The sequence below is a fragment of the Thermobia domestica genome, chromosome 16, assembly GCF_964235325.1.
Source record: "Thermobia domestica chromosome 16, izTheDome1.hap1.1, whole genome shotgun sequence".
In the NCBI taxonomy this organism is placed as follows: domain Eukaryota; kingdom Metazoa; phylum Arthropoda; class Insecta; order Zygentoma; family Lepismatidae; genus Thermobia; species Thermobia domestica.
Window position 1 is genome coordinate 5239539 of NC_137469.1, and position 17993 is coordinate 5257531.

General features: G+C 35.5%; 1 protein-coding gene across 2 annotated transcripts in view; it reads right to left on the minus strand.

Annotated features, from left to right (window-relative positions):
- grn (GATA binding protein grain) overlaps positions 1-16001 on the minus strand; it is a 334408-nt gene extending 318407 nt beyond the window's left edge. Inside the window, exons 1-2 of one of the 2 annotated variants that reach the window (XM_081742090.1) lie at positions 15412-16001; positions 12363-13284 (exon numbers count right to left, since the gene is read on the minus strand). In XM_081742090.1, coding sequence (XP_081598216.1) covers positions 12363-12582 — 220 coding nt within the window. In that variant the 5' untranslated portion in view covers positions 12583-13284; positions 15412-16001. The remainder of the gene's footprint in view (positions 1-12362; positions 13285-15411) is intronic. The other variant, XM_081742088.1, reaches the window with a different exon arrangement.
- Positions 16002-17993: the final 1992 nt, after the last annotated feature.

Genomic DNA, 17993 nt, shown 5'->3' on the forward strand with positions numbered 1-17993 from the left:
TCGTTATTAAAAAAAAAAAAAAAAAAAAGAAAGAAAGTCACAAATCAAAGATAGAAAATTGAGAATTTCCCAGAAACCGATCAAGCAGCACTGATCATACTAAAAATATTTCATTGGTCACCTTGTACAGCCCTATTTCTTTCTCCAGTAAAATGTAGAAAAGGCACACTAAGGCTTCTCACTAACCTCATCCCCTATACTTAAATAACAATACGAAAAATGTAGAAACTAAAGGATGTGTCTACAAAATGCTATTAAATAAATTAAAAACCGATCAAACATTTACTAACAGACTAGAAATTTGGGTGCTCAGTTAATGACAAAGTAACTGCTTCCATTTTCACCCAACACAAAAAGTTCTGAAAACAATTACTAGTTCATGCATTTTGCAGAGAGTACTGGTATATGCCTCATAACCTACATTTTAATATTCTTTAATGCTCTAGGTTGTCCACTAACATAAAAAAAAGTAGGGTGGTTTTAACGAGGAGCCCTTAACAATAATGATTTAATAGCGAATGATGCTTTAAAAAATTCTTTTTGTGATGGTTGATAATTCATGAATAGGTTCACAAGTTGCCGACAGAATTCGGCAAGTAATAAGAGCCTAGCGAAAGAATCAGTGGGGAGAAAGTTTCACTTTACTGAGTAATAATAATTTACAAACAGAAAATGTATAGTGTCAGCGTCTTAAAAACCCTTTCAGCATGTAAAAAGCAAGAAATTTACAGGAAATGGCAAGTTTAACGTCCCACATTATTATAGCAGACTGCAGAAAACTACTGGGAGATCGAATTTAATAAAAAGAATTAGAAAAATATTAAATGGCGGGAGAGCACCAGAAACCCTATTGACAAGAACCTGCTTCTGTAGAACATGGACTCGATTCCCAGTGGGACGACGAATGCACAAAAAATCTGCAAATTCTTGATTAACAGTACTATAGTGTTTCAAGGAGAGTAAAACAAACTAAACGAACCTGAAATTCTCACAAACTAGGATCGAAGCACCAGAGTGACCATTATCTACTACTAACAGCGTCGGAACGATTAACAATATATTTTAATGTCCTGCTCATTGGTCGGTTATTCAAGTAGGAGTCTTTTTCCAGCACCGTACGACACATGGACCTACAGCCTAGCATGATCTAGGGTAAATCAACTACTTCCGATATCGAACCCATGTCCCCCGAGCCTAAGTTGTACGTAACTGTCTCTAGCGCTTCCTGTCTAAATATACAATAAAAAGTGTTCCAGAGGGACACACATTATTTTCACACGGTACTATTCTATTTATTATTATATTACAGATGTATTACTTTGGTCTCTCATGTGGGGCACTCTCAGAGCTCCGGGGAGAGGGGCAATCCCCCCCCCCCCAAAAAAAAAACATGTCTGGAAGAAACACTGCATACGAGACTGATACAAGCAGCTGCGAAGTTATAGGTTCACAAGTGACGTAGGATCGAAATTCAAATAAAATCCATAATTTACTACTTTTAAGGTTTTGAATTTAATAAAGAAAATCTAGAAATTACACATCTTTTTAAAAATCACAGATCCAAATTCAGAAAGCAAATCAGTCGTCCACAATATTCACTCGGGAAATACAACCAACAGAAATCAGTAAGTAAATTATGATCGAGACATTCAAATGGCGTTCGTGAATGCGTGAATCCGCACTTAAAGCAAACGTTATTCTAAAAGGCACTTTCTTAGACAATGGATCCAAGAAAATGAACTTGGTACTACACACACCCGCGCCAACTTAACATAAATCACCGCATATTGCCACATTGACAAACAACAAAGAGGCATTGTCGCACGTATTACTAAATCATAAATATCAAAGGCTCTCACAACCTGAACCAAACTTGAAATTTCGCAAATTAAACCTCCAGCACAAACTCGAAAATATCAGAGCAACTTAGACAAAAATTCTCCTTCGTAAAAATAAGCGAAAGAACTGACACCTATTGCCGTAGCAGCGAGACAAAAGGAGAGAAATTTTCGTTTGAAACCTGTTGTTGTAGATCCAAAATACTATAATCGAACCGCGTTTCTTACGAATTGAAGCTCTAAGCCTTCTTTCAAAATGTCACCCTTCGCTTGTGGTCTCCAAACTAAATCCAAAACTATCCCGCACTAATGTGTAAATAACTCGATATTGTAAATTCATAAAAAGGAATAAAGGTTCAAAAGATGAGAATGCATTTAATAATAAATTTCATTCAGCTAAACAAAGTAATCCTCATGCGTAGTTTTTGAGAAGGCAAACAAACTAAAAATTATGTACGAGAACACACGGCCTATCAATACCAAACTGATGCTTATGCTTATCCTTATGTAGCGTTTTATCATAACGCTAGCCAGATGGCAGTTTATAGTATGATTACTTTTCTCTACCAAGACACAACCCAAAAGTGTAATTAACTCTAAAACTTTTTTTAAGTTCTTCTATCTATAATATTGTGTAAAGAAAAGTCATATATAAATCGAAAAAAGGGCATAAGGTTCAAAGAAACAACGTGTTTGAAGATAAATTTTCATGAGTATCTTTTCGAGAAAATTGAAATTTATTTTACATTAAAAAGTATGTCGTTAATTCTCAGTAATCATCGCTTGCTCTTTTCTATGAATTCTACATGTTTATTTACATATGTATCGGATATGTGAGAATCTGCGATTTTCGCAAGGTCGCTAAAATCTGTATACTTTATGTATATCATGCGAAGAGCCTAATTTGATTAGCCAACTCCCTAATGACCAAATTAAGCGAATATAGGTCAATAATTCTGACAGATCTTGGAAGAATATTTGTTTTCCATTCATAACAATTTACTCCCTCTGTCCAGTGCAATAATTATATTAAAAAAAAAAAAAAAGCATTACGTATCTTAGAGTTTTGTCTCGAGAAATGAAGCATGTTTCTTGGCTATCCTTTAGATATACTATATTCCCGTGAGAATTAGTTGTCAAAAGAACAAGGATAATCTTTACAAATTGTCGTATTCTTTTTCGATCTTAAAAAAAAAAAAAAAAAAAAAAAAACGAAAGAAAATAAAGATAATTAGAACCTGGTAGGCTTAATCCTGAGTTTAACCCGGAATAACCAAAACTACAACAGAATTACGCTCACATCAAGAACCCCGCACATCATTAGCTTAATATAAGTTCTTGAACATCGTACAATCTTGAATAGAAAGCTGAATCAGATACGCCTTGTATGTATGAAAAACTTTGAATCACAAAAACATTTTTTTATTATATCTTTCGGTGCACGGTCACAAGAGCTTAAGAGACATTCTTGGTCGCTTGCAGCTTGTGACTAGAAATATACCGTGATCCCGTATGGATATATCTCTGCGTGCAAATATGTAATTTTTATCATAATACAATTTCTCACGGAGTTCTCAATTACTAATACGGTTAAAACATTTAATATGCCCCCCTAAAGCTTCCATCCATACAGATCCACCAAAACAGATGTGATTCGCACTGAACTCTCGTGTCATTAAAAAAAAAAAAAAAAAAAAAAAAAAAAAAAAAAAAAAAAATAGGAGAGACAATCCAAAAATGATCATCATGAATATTAAATTGAACTAATTAATTCCCTAAAACATCAAAGACCCTCTTAAAGTAATAATAATAATAATAAAAAAATAAACTAATCAAAACCAAAGAAACTCCATTTAGTATTACAAAATAGAATATTAGCAAGGTGGTTGGCGCAACAACTTCTATAAATATTATTTTCCCGCAGAGGTCATTGTATGCAAATGTCTTTCTAACTTAAAAAGACCCGTCGGTTACTAAACTAACCTAGAATTACAAAAGTGCCAGCGGAGTATCACATTGATTGTGGGAAAATGTAGCGTCAACGAAATAGTACAGCACAATGTTGCAAAAATAAATTTTTAATGGGATGGCGTAAACATAATTACAGTACGAATATTACGGCGAGAGATATCCATAGCGATGGAATAACATAGCATAAAAAAAGAAACTGTAATTAATGAAAATTATAAACCAAATTTACTAAACAATACATTTGTTCAAAATGACGATCTACTCACTGGCGGCACTACGATTTCTTCTGGGGAGGCGGCCTTTTTTAGTATCGATTCCATCAACAACCAGAACTTTAAATAAAAACAATCTTGCCCTTAGCCAGTGAGAAAACTCTGCTGCGTTAGAGTATAAAGGGAAGATTACCCAAAATCATATCATCCATTAAAAATGGAGAAGCTCTACCCAAATACTGGTCCAAATGAGATACAAGATTTCTCCAAATTTCAACGATGAAAAGTTAAGGTGCAGCATCAAATTTGAGGCTTTACAAATTAACATCTCGTCACATTGCATGTCGTCTAAAATGATGCTGGCTACTTAAATTGAACCCCTGGTCCTTGGTTCCATCCCAGCTCGCGCCAAGTGAACTTTGTGGTGGACAAACACCGTGTGCGGGGGTTTCCTCAGTGTTCTACCGTTTCCTCCTACTTTCGTCATTCCACCATTTCATTCATTTCTCATCATCACCCTTCTCTTTAGCCTAACCGACATAACCGTGAGACGTAAAACTCAAAAGATTTCATTGTAAATCGAACCCTCGGTCTCACTTTACACTTAGCTCATACGGAACATAGACAATTTTTAATGCGTTAAATAACAGAGAAATGCTACGCTGCCAGTGATCAAATTCACACACTCACAAAAAGAAAAAATGACAAGCTCTACACAATATATTGAAGTAACACACGACTGCAATGCTTCAAGTTCTCACTGTAGTAAGTGAATTTAATAAAGCAGGTTGTATTGAACAGTCCTTACTCGTACATGAACGGTTAATTTCATTTTTCTTCTCCGGTTTTGGCACGCCAATTCGACCAAGGTAGACGATACAATGGAAATTAATTAAAATCCGAGTTCTTTTCGCTCGAACTTAAAACACCATTCCTCAACGAGATGAAACTTCCAGTCTCGTCTCGAAAATGAGACGAGAAACGACAATTCTGACCGCGTTTTCGAGCCGAGAAAATTCACAAAACCCACAGGCTAGACTAGTTCACCGAGGTCTTAGACTTGAAACATTGGATTAGCGTTACATGATTCATTGTATAAAAATGAGTAATAGATAAAGAGATTGCAAGAACACAATGAAAAAGCATTCATCAACGTTTAAAGATACCGTACGCAATTCGTTAGACAATATACTCCAATAATAATAATAATAATAATAATAATAATAATAATAATAATAATAATAAATATGGTTTAAACTTTGCTACATTACAACCTTCGTGAACCTATGACGACGCGAAGGGATTCTGGTAACTTTTAGACGAAATAAAGAGAAAATTCAGGTCATATACTTTGCACATAAATTTACAATACGATACAAGAAAGAATTATTTAAATACGAAAAATGAGATAAGACTGCTGCAAAATTTGAGAGACGAGACGAGAAAATCTTACGTCTCGTCTCGTGGAAAACACTAGTAAAATTTCACTCAATTAAATACGAACTTTCTTCCCTTAAAATTTAAGGGAACGACTTCCTATTAGGGCATCGTGCTTTCATTCTTTCCCCTTATCTCGAATTTTATTTCTGCTTAATATCAACCCAATATGATGAGGGGATATTTATACATATAGTCTGTCGGAATATCTATCCTAACTTGAACATGGCGTAGCCTTCAACATACCCGCTTATGAAATACTGAGCAAATAAATAGACCTACGATGAAATCCCAAATATCCGGACTAGTGACTTATGGAACACTATCAGGATATGCAAAAAATTCAAATAACTGAAACACTCATTATTAAAAAAAAAAAAAAAAAAAAAAAAAAGTTGCGAAACAAAAATTTCTCTAAAACAACTTGTAAATTACAAGAGAATTCTTTTTACTTTCTTAGAATATGATAATAGAGAAAATGTAACATGTACCTTAGAAATTGGCGAAATACGAACTTAGAAGTATCCCAAGATAAAATTCACAAATTTCAATTCAACAGAAACCTAATATTGGTTTAAACAAGAATATTTCAAGGAAATTATAATTTTACGAAACAAGACTTAAAGTTCTCATTTCAGTAAGCTATTTAAATGCACTTGTTTAATTCCTAACACGGATTTGAATAACTGGAATATAGATTAATGAAGTTATACATAATTTACCGGCCAAATGTAGTCGTACCTTGTTACAAGTATAATTAAATTTATTCATTTACTAAAACTACATTCATTTATTTATTTATTTCGAAACATACTAACACCAATCACAGTACAATAGACCTTAAATTTGTAAGCAGAAAGATGTTCTGTAGATTTACATGTCGATCTTTCACATCTCTTAATTTTAAGCAACCTTATATAGCTTATATCTATATGCATCATTTATATAACGTATTAACAAAAGTTTATCTGCATGTATCGTCATTTGTAAATGGGGGAAAGATGATCTCGAAAATTTAGAGCAATAGTATTAAAACCCATTTCTACACTTACACATTCTATCACATTTTCTTTTTTTTATATCAGCTTCAGCTAGGGTCTTATATTGATAAAAATTATCTCAGATATAGGCTTCAGGGTCAGACCAAAGAAATAAAGACCCAAAGTTTAAGAGTTATTACATTAAAAAATTTACGAATGATAAAAAAACAAAGCAAAAGTTTGCGATCGTGGCCAATAATTACTTTTTGGATCAGAGACCACAAAATTTTTGAACGGCCCGTAATTCAATTTTTTTTTTTTTAAATTTTGTTTTATTTTTTTTTTTTTATAACGGAATAAGCACATCACACAGAGTTAACTGATAGTTTGGGTCTGGCTACACTATATTTAGTTCTACCTAGATATAAGACCTACAAGATAATTTCTGGCTGAATCATATTGAATCTTTTGATCCACAATTAAAATGAGTAAATGAATGAATGTCCCCGTCGTATTTGCTTTATTATTCTCCATTAACTGCAACTTTTACAAAAATACTAATAGTATCAACTTGTACGGAAATAAAGTTACTAGATATCACGTTTCGTTAATAATAACCACTCCAGTAGCCGTCAACGCGATTTCGATAGTCAATAAAGCGATTTGGGATTCTCAAGACATAAAAAAAAAAAAAAAAAAAAACTTGGTAAGCATAGCATATATCAAATGGTTTGAAACAGAAGCCAAAAGATTTCAGAAGAATTTAAATATAAACAGTTAAAGGAAAACAAACTCCGTTGTTTTCTTTAAAATTTTGAAAAATAAACAAATAAATACCAGCAGGAAAGACACCGCCCTCCTTGAAAAATATACCCTGACTTCCTTGTAATAAGACCACAAATCCAATAGTTGAGGGTATATTGATGGTTCCCAAGTCAACTTCTAGATAACTAATCCAACGCGTTATCTTTTACGACAATTAGGGATGCGCACAAGACAAGATTTGTGGCTGTCTCGTCCCGAAAATGTGCTGCAAAATGATGTCTCGACTCGAATTTCGTCAGGAAAATCCTGTTTCGACTCGTTTCATGTGCATCCCTAATGCCAATGCCCATCGAAAGCTCATCACTCAACATCTGACAAAGTTCGAAAAACATAGAAATTGAGTTCACAAACCACCTACTCGAAAATTACTTATCAAATTATCATAACCTTATACACAGATATTAAAGCTTCTGTCATGACTGCAAACGAAAACAGGACTGGATATTTTTTAAAAAAGACTGTAAAATGTAGTAAAAGAACATGGAAAGAAGGGCGTAACACTCTGTGGAAAACTAACGAAGAAAACTGTACTGTATTATCCAGCGGTATCAAATAGGATACATCCAGCTCCTGTATCGCCTGCGAACTTAGTTTGTAGGCCTATCTAAACTTAATTACCGCACGTTTTCTCCGTAATTAACTTTTGTATAGAACATTCAATAATGGATTACAATTTACTGATACTGTCATTTTGTCTAGACCTGCTATTTTCAGACTTTTTCCAAGTGGTGCAGAACTTTTAATAGTTAGAATATTGTATGGATCCTTCTCCCTTCCGAAAGAAAATTTAAAAAAGCTCACGAGCTCGATGGCAGAACGTTCTTTGTCTTTCTGCGATGAGCTTTTGTAAGTCAAAAATTTTCTGCAGGAATTCTGCAGAAGAAACACTTGTGATTGCTAAAAATACCATTTACGCGATTAAAAAAAAAAAAAAAAAATAGTTCAAACTATAGTTATGCCAGCCGTCCGTGCATTTAAGACATCTATGAAACGTAGGATAGCAGGCATGTTTTTACACTTTTGTGTTGGCAATTTTTTCTGCACAGGCGCGGCAAATTTTCTGCGATCACATCGCAGAATGAGGCATGTTCTGCTGTGGGGCTCACGACACCAGAGCCTAATCAAGTTTCACATATCTATGTAACAGAAGTACAGCAAGTCTTAGGTTTCAAGAATTATGTTAGTGTAACATGATTAATAAAATAAAAACTATAAATTGATAAAAGTGATTGTACGAACATAATTAAGAGCAATCATCAACGATTCAAGACACCAAAGTAATCACATAATAAACTATATCAAAGAACATACCGAGACGCAGAAGGATTCAAACAATTTCTAGATTAAATTAGCAAAATAAATCAAGAGCATAATCTTAGAAAACGAGACGACAAACAAATGTTTTGAGAAGTGAGATGAAAAAACCGTAATTCTCGTTTCGTCCGATGAACAACATTAACAAAATTTTTTTAAGGAATGATCCAAAATGAATCAAAAGATAGCGAACTTGGCCAATAATTAAATCTTGGAACAGGGGTCACAAAATTTCCGACCGACCTCTAAGTCGAGTTTTCGCACTTTCTACGGAATAATCATATCATACTGAGTTAAGTGATAGTTTGACTTTGGCTACACTATATGTAATTCTTCCGATTCTAGATAAGACTACAAGAAAATATTTGATTGAAATACGTTGGATCTTCTAATTAAAAAAAAAAAAAAAAGCATATGATAATCTAAAATACGCACATTTATAAAATAGCATTAAATAAAAATTCCCTTAAACCTTATTTGGTATTAATAGAAAAAATATAAAGTATTACCTCTTAATAACTGAGGGTTATCAACAGTATCTTCTAAAGGAGACAATATAGCAAATTTTATAAAATGCCAGCCCTGGAGGAGAGATTGAATGACATACGTAAATTCTAAACTATGTTGAATTGTTCAATTATGATATGTAAATTCATTTCAACTTTAATTTTTCTGTCCCTTCAGACTAATACTCAATCTAACATGACCACTCCTGGTAAGCGGACCAGAGTCGAGAAATGCTGCCATGAACCATCCAAAATATACTAAAGCACGAAATAACTTCGAAGTACCTTAAGACACGTCATTAAAAAAAAAAAAAAAAAAAAAAAAGCGAACGTAACCCTTTGGAAGAATGAACTGTGTTATATACCTAATATCTATATATATTTTTCACATATAGCACTATCAATTAGTTGTAACAGGGCTTCAGCCAGTGGGCACCAAATCCAAAGTAAAAGAAATAGGAGTTCTTATATCCAGTGGTACCCACGAAATGAGAAATAACTCTACTCCCGTGGGCAGCATTAGGTTACCAGTCTTACATCTGAAACATTGCAAATCGATCAATTTACTGTATAAAGATAACGAACAGCATTTATCAACGTTTAAAGATATGAAAGTCATTACACAATGTACTCCAATAATAAATATCGTTTAAATTATATTCATGATTGTCCTCTCGTGACGCGGAAGAATTCCGACCAGTCCTAGATAAAATTAAGAAAAACAAAAATCAGGCATAAATTTTGTACATAAGCTAACAAACCGAAGCAAAAAAGAAATCTCCTACAATTCAGACGAGACGACACTGCCATAATGATTTCTCGTCTCTCCCAAGTGGTAACACTAATAGCAGAACAGCAAAATTCCTCTCAGTAATATTCTAGTATGTATAAAATTACTTACTAAACTTGTTCATGTTTCTCAGAATGTCTTGATACCAAATATAGATTATTTCGATTCCCAAAACATAATGGGATTCTCTTTTTAATGGAGGCATCTAGCTTGTTACAACGTCTTGAACTTTTAATAATAGTAATACTCGTACGTAAGTACAAAATTCAAAATTTTCCAATAATGAATCGCCAGGGAAAAAGAGGATAAAAGTCAAAAATCAGGAACACGTCAAATGTCTCGATCCGAACTATAGAAGAACAGTACCACATATCCAAGTAGCCTATTGAAACAATCAAGAAGGAACATTCGTTCTTAGTAGTTTAACAATAAACTGCCATCATCAATAGTACTCCATCACTGTGGAAAGCACTCTACGGCTCTTAGCAAGAAGTGACGTCTGAAAAAAAGATGTAGAAGAAACCGAACGTTACACCACAGCGAGGGGCAAACTTTCTCAGGAGAGGACTAAAGAAAAAAGGAAGGGGGATTTAGGCAGGCAAACATAATTTACTAAAAACAATAATGATACATTTTACAAAATTCTTATAATAGGACACTAAACCCTATTAAAAATTAAAGCTTTTCACAATTGGGCTCGAACTGTGATGCAATGATTCTAAGAAATGAATTTAAGTATTCATCCGTTAGTCTGGTTCTAAAACAATCCTTTGAAAGCAAGTAATTTCTTCACTTTCAAACTAGGAATCACGCCGCGGGCCGGACAGAATCCTTCAGGAAGCCATTTGCAGCCCGCGGGCCGCAGTTCACCATCACTGTTATAGAACTAATATAGGCTGATGCAAAAATTTCTGCACCCCTTTCATTCCATATTTTACCCAACAGCTTAGTAAACGAACATGCGCTAATTTCTTTTAAGGGTCATTCTCTACATCACTTTCGCAACTTTAATAACGCAATAACACGAAATAGTATGGCTAATCCTGAAAAAGTGAGCAAACTATTTCTTAAGTAAAATATTAAGTGAATAATTGGTCGTTTTCAAGACTTCCACAGAAACTTGCAGAAACGTGTACCCGGCAATACTGCACGCAGCAGACAAGCAAACACCCGAAACAGATATGTTTACCTAACAGCACTCTGAGAAATATTCAGGCTCGAACCCCGCACCTCTTGTATTGCTTACTACCTACAAATAAATATACATATTCACTTTAAAAAAATGCGGAGAACGTTTGCAGAGGGACTCTTCTGAGCCACTGCAAATTTACATGAACAAAAATTACTCCTAATGCCATATCAATATTAAAATTGTGAAAGAACACAGCGAGCATGACAAATACAACCCAGCGTCTTTATAAAAAAAATATTTCTTTAAAAAAATTCTAGCGAAAATAGCGATAAATTTAGGGAAAATAAGCGAGTGTATTTTATGATACATCTAATATATTTTGCAACTGTGAATTAAAACACATCTTGAAAACACTAGCCACATTATCTGCAAGAAAGCACCCAATTTCACTTTGCAGACAACCCCTTCCCCCCAATATTCTAGAGTATAGAATTGCATCCACACCTTTTCCTCAAAGTGTGGACATCAATCGAGCAAATTTTTAGAGGATTTTAACAAAGCATTTTAACTTAGCATTCTAACCTCGGTATGCAGCTAATGAAGTTTGAAAAAATACAGCCCCTAGCATCTTCAAGGTACCATACCAACAGCTATGGCAGCGCAAAGAAACAACCATAAGGATCAGTACCGAAGAAATAACTCAGGAACATTTGAAATAAACGCAAACACTATATTTCTGAAGCAACAAATAATTCTGTAGACGGCATCTACGAAAAATATCCATACCTCAGTATCACCAAAGTACCACGAAAAATTATAAAATAATAATAAAACCTCTTCCATTACATAGCAAAAATTAGACGTCTTTTTTGATGAACCAAAGTGGATAATAGTTGGCGAAACTGTTAATTTATAAAATAAACATATTGTTAAAATAAACGTAGCTTAAATTTAAAAAAAAAAGCCAGAAAAAATGACGGAAACGAAAGTCAGGTACTTGTAGAGAAAAACTTTGACATCTTCTACAGTCTTCGACAAAAATAAAGTAAGCAGCATATGCCACATACAATGTAGATACACAAAGTACATCAATTTTCTTTTAAAGGTGTATACTAGATGTTACTTGTTACAGTTGACATGGTCAAATATTTATCCAGCACATAAATATAACTAAAGACAACTTGAGACGAATTTAAGTGTACCTAATAAATTCGGTCTAAAGACTGCGGAAACCGAACAATCCAATAAATTTCATAAGGAATTTCAAAATATAGCCAACGAAACTATGATTATAGATACTGTTCATCGAACTTGTTCCATTTCTAAGCCCAAAAATAAATAAATAAACATTACTCACCGTGCGAAGATCCACCGTACGAACTGTGCATTTGGGCCGCTTGCGACGCGTAATACCTCGCCCTATTCGCAGAATTACTGTCCAATGAATGGAAAAACATTTCCATATCCTCTCCCGGTAATATATTACCGGAACTGTCCATATTACCACTCACTCTTGGGGCTTCGTACCACCGATAGGGTACCAATGCTTGAGATTGGTCCGTCGCCGTCATATCCATGACTTATTAATTGATTTCCACACGAAAAGTTTATATAAATCGTCACCCGATTCACCACACTTAACTGTTCTGTGTATACCTGAAATCACAAATTCTCTCCTCACAAAGTTATGTAAAAAAAAATCTTGAGGCACTAGGTCCTGTTAAAAACTTGCCGAAACCAACAAATTAAGTCTCCGCGTAGACACCCATCGCGACGCCACTGAGTTCCACAAGAATACGTAAAGATAAGCTTCCACTTACTATGCATTTACCACTAAATCCTTATGGAATCCTCTCTCGATGAAATAAATAAATAAAAAACTTCCGCTCACCAAGCAACTAAATTTGGCGTCAAACGACACCGCATTCGATAACATGTCCTAAAAAATGATTCATCACCCTGGGGGACATCCATCGTGCTGCATTGAGAAAAATATATATATGTGAAGAAAAAAAAAACGCTCTGACCGAAAAAATGAGACGGCAACCAGGAGAGTTGGAAACACCACGAGAAAAAAAAATTAACACGCGAGCGCGGATTCAATTCTTCCGGGCGATCGGCTGGTTAGAACGCTGGCTTGCCGCGGTTAGTGTTGGGTCAAATGCCGAGGACACAGGCGTTCTTCAGGGCTTCACTCAGTTCATTGCAGCGGCGACGAGGGAGACAGCTAGTGACAAATAAACACACCACAGCTTGCAAATCAACCCCTTGTCGGATTCCTAGAAAATAAAAGGAAAAGAATCTACGTAAGAAACAATATGAAATGTATCTATAACATAAAAAGTACAACAAAACAACCTTACAAATCTATACAAGGATATGAGCCTTAACCTTGAACCAAGCGTAAATTCAATATCCACACGACAATAATTCCATGCTTGAAAACCTGCAAATTCATTTTTGGCAAATTATTCTTGGAGGCAATACTCCTACATAACTGGAAAAAACATACAATTGCGCTCTTGGGGAAAACTGCATCGGCAATAATTTAAATAAATTTTATTGCTAAACGTTGAAGAGAAAAAGCTTCAGAAAACAGTTTATACCTATAAATTAATACATCAGACAAGATTTCTTCTGCCAAAAGCCACGAACAGACAGCATGTTATAATGCCAGATAATTTTTGGTAAACCCACGCTCGGTTGTTTTAAAATTATATACATATACCCACCTTCGTATTTACTTTTTTCTCTTAAACTACGAAAATATTAGGTGGGTATATGCCCCACTAGCTACATTCTTGCCTACCAGAAGTAATAATATGATTTCATGAACGGATTCCATACTAAAACCTTATCTAGTAGAGATACATAATAAAATAATAATATATTAAAATTAAATTGAAGCATGAAAAAGCAAAGTATCAACATAACAATAAAAATTCATACGAAATAATACACCTGCGACACTCAGGAATAGCATTCATCACATCAGTCTAAAGGCGTATTAAAAAAATAAAAGAAAAACCATGATGAGGCAATGTTTCGATACTATTTCCTAAATAGCTATAGCCATATTTTTTCTTAAAGGGATGTGCCCATTAAATAGATAACTGGTAATTACGCACGCAAGGCAGACATATTCTAAGCCGAAAAGTCCTAATATCGTACCCCGCCTCGGCCAAAATGACGGAACTAAAAGAATAAAAAAAAAAAATACAGATAAAGTGCCTACACGCAACGCTGTTAATTTATTTCTCTTTTTTTTTTTTCTTTTTCTCTAAGTACTTACAATGTCAATCATAGCTTCACAATCACTAACGAATGTCATAATCCCGAGAAAAAAACGCACTCACTTTGATCATAAATAAACCCCGAAAAACGTACGAATCAGTTTCCTACAGGTACAGGAAGGACCACTGTTTACAATACATCTATCAATTTAATATGGACGCAACGAAGCCCTCACTTGCAAACTATTGCACATGACATGTAAGTGTAGCCAAGATCACTTATAATATAATAAACGCATAGATAAGCGTTATAAACGTCATTCACCATACACAAATAACAGATAATAGCTGAATTATTCATCAAGAATTACACATACACATAGTAAAATTCAGACATTACAAATCGCGGCGGTTGTCAGCTGGCGCGTAAAAATAAAACATTTACATATTACTCGTTTGTATCACTCCACAAAATAAATATTCACTACCATCCAGTTTGTTTATACAAATTGTATATGGAAACGGCGCAAACGTATGTTATGTTACGGCTAACACGACTTTATAATAATGAAAGACACTGAGCAAGAAGTTTCTTTGCAGTATCACGCTACGCCATTATCATCTACAATTAAATATAGACACAAAACAAACAAATATTAAATGTTTTGTGACAGCAAAACAAAATTCTTGCTTCACAAAAATGGGTCTGGTTCAAGGGTACGGATAAGAAACCCGCATACACTTCAGGTAGAAAAAAAAACGAAAAAAAAAAAAACATCACCTGTTATCTGTAATACGACAGAAGCTCTATCACGCATAACACGAAATATACCAATTCTTATCTAACAGTTGTGTTATCTGATCCCCGATCCTTTCCTAAACATGAATGTCACACATGTCCTGAACAACATTGCCATGTGAAAAACACGCCCCAAACCCCACGCGGAAACAATTTGTGACTATGACTTCAAAAGGCCTACGTTCGAAAATAAACCACAATCAAACTGGGCTGGTTAAATCTTGCTAACGTTTCATCTACAGAGAAAACTATTTATAAAAGCCTTAGTACGTAACCATATATATCTACAACACGCAAAATCAAAAGTATCCAACATACTAAATAGACTACGAAACGCTAATTGTGATAAGGGGGGCTTATCACTAGCAACTTACCGTGATTTTTCGCTCGATGAAAACAGTCGAAAAAGTTCGTCGTTCGAATCTTGACGAGTACTAAAAAGAAAAATAAATGTTCGGTAATATTTCGGAACTGTTATCGATCGATAAAAAACACTATTTGTTTCTTCACAGCCACACGCGAGATATCACAAACGTTAGAAAATCACAACACATACAATAAATAACGAATCTTTCAATACGCACGCATTCTTCAAGTATGAGCACTGTTTGTTGTTAAAAACGACAAACACTTGAGTTAAAACTGTTGTAGTTCGTGCACCGGCAGCCGTATAATGCTAGCGGAGAGTTTTGTTTCAACTTCACACACTGTCTGGTCTTGTTGATACACTGTAGGAGGGGAAAAGAGGTCCTTGATTATCTTGTCTTGTAGCGCGGATGCTGCATGGACCAAAAGGTGGGGGGAAAATGCCGGTTTTCCAAAATCGTTGGGATCGAATGTTTAGTCGCGCGGAGTCCCAACTGATCACTGTTACCACTGCCTCTCGTGGCAGCCCTTGCTACACCATAACTGTTGGTGGCTGCGCAGATACTGACGGTTCTCGATCGGCCGAGTAGCACAGCGACGCCCACTGGTGGGAAACTCCGTAGGCGCCGTTTCGACTGGGCGGGCAGCAGGGAGGGAATTAGGCCTCACTGCGAAGAGCGCTAAACGAACAAAAACTCACAATAACCAACAGATTTTAACATTTTTCACACAACAAACTCACCATAACAGCTCAATACGTTTAAACACACATAGTTTCAGTGAGAATTTCCAAAATCGAACCCTGTTACTTCATATAAAACGACCATCTTTAGTTCAATGTTTACATCGCGCACGGTGTGACGAGGACTAGTTCCACTTCCTCCGACCCGTCAATCGAGAGGATGCTCCCTTACTGGTTAAACCGTATGATTGGCCAATGGGGAGACGCAAAAGCCATCAGATAAGGACAAAATGGCGTCACTAAATCTATGGAAGCTCCGCCTGTTTTTGAACCACAAGATCTGTTATCTGTTTTTGTCACAATCAAGCAACTCATAGAACACAACACCTTTAATAGCGGGCTGGCATCCCTGGCTACCAAACTTCCGAGAGATTGCGAATTTTGTGCTGAGAGCACTGCAACCCTGCATTTCTCACATCTCGAGTGATTTATGCGTAATATACTCTGAGATGAGATTACGCGTATTTTACGTTGCGTAATATTTATGTAAAATCTTTATACAAGATTTTACGCTGTTTTCATATTAAAATTATATTTGTCGAGTCGTGGGTCATAGTGGAATAAAGTCAAGTACTGCTGAAGGCTTACAACCGTCGGATGTAAACAATCATGTTCACGATCCCCACGTGAGATACAATTTTCCCAAACATTTGTAATCTTTAGTCTTATAGGACAATCGTCGGACGTGAATCGTTTTTGTTTAGGGCTTAGCCTTTTTCTTTTTTCAACATGAAACCTAAATCCAGGGTCACAGGCATTTTCACTGCGAATTGAAACATGTGCCAAAGGTGTAATGTAACTCTGTAGTCACGTGGAAGTAAGACTTACGTTTGGATGTGAAACCAAGAATTCAATCAAAGGGGAGACGAGAGGAATTTCCCTATCTTATCAAGTAATTTTTCAGATAAGTCAAGGAAGACTTTCTTCCTCGTCAGGGAAATATTTTTCCGTTGTTTCATATGTAACTTGCATCATTGGGGAATATATATAGGCTATACAAATAGACTAATACCAGTGTCTTTCGCAGAGGACTCGAGGCTTTAGTGTAGTACAAAACACGGTTACTAAACTTCGAAATCAAATACAATCAAAAGTACTACAGTCTGTAACGAACTTCTTGCAGCAGAGTGGATACTAGATGGATGTTGTGCTCCTTCGTGACGAAGCGCTTAGCGTACCCGTGCCTTTGGAGTGGGAGATCTGGGTTCGAATCCCGATTGGAGCTCATGTAGTTTGGATCCCACGCTAAGTTGTAGGACAACGTGTTATATAGGGTCTAACCCAGTGCCGTAATTAAAGGCTTGGGGCCCCCCGCAATGCGGGGTCTGCGGGGCCCTTATTTACGCTCCTGGTCTAACCTCGCTCCTGAAAGGGACGCTAAACGTAAAATCGACTCAACTGACTGGTCATTATAGGCGAAAACTTTATGAAGGATCGCGATGAAAAATAATTATATGCGAAATGTCTGAAATTGAATTAACACTACATTTGAACGTAGAAAGTGCAGACAAACCAGGCAATTTCGGAAACTGTATCCGGAAAGAAATTTTTACTCTTAAAATGCATACCTATGTCACATAATGCTGGCAGCATATGGTAACCCTACACCATATATAGGCCATGGTTTCTCAAACTGTAGTACTCGTACCGCTGCTGATACGCGAGCCGTTGCTGGGTGGTACATGTAACTTATAGTTGTAAATCAATGATAAAGTGTGAGAATTCCTACTGTAGATCTAGGTCCATTGTATTTTATTTTATTTCTTCTTTTCCCCCCCGTAAACCAGTGGTTCCTAACATCTGGGAGGAACCTGAAGTGACAGCAAGGGGGCGCAAGATAGTAGCAGA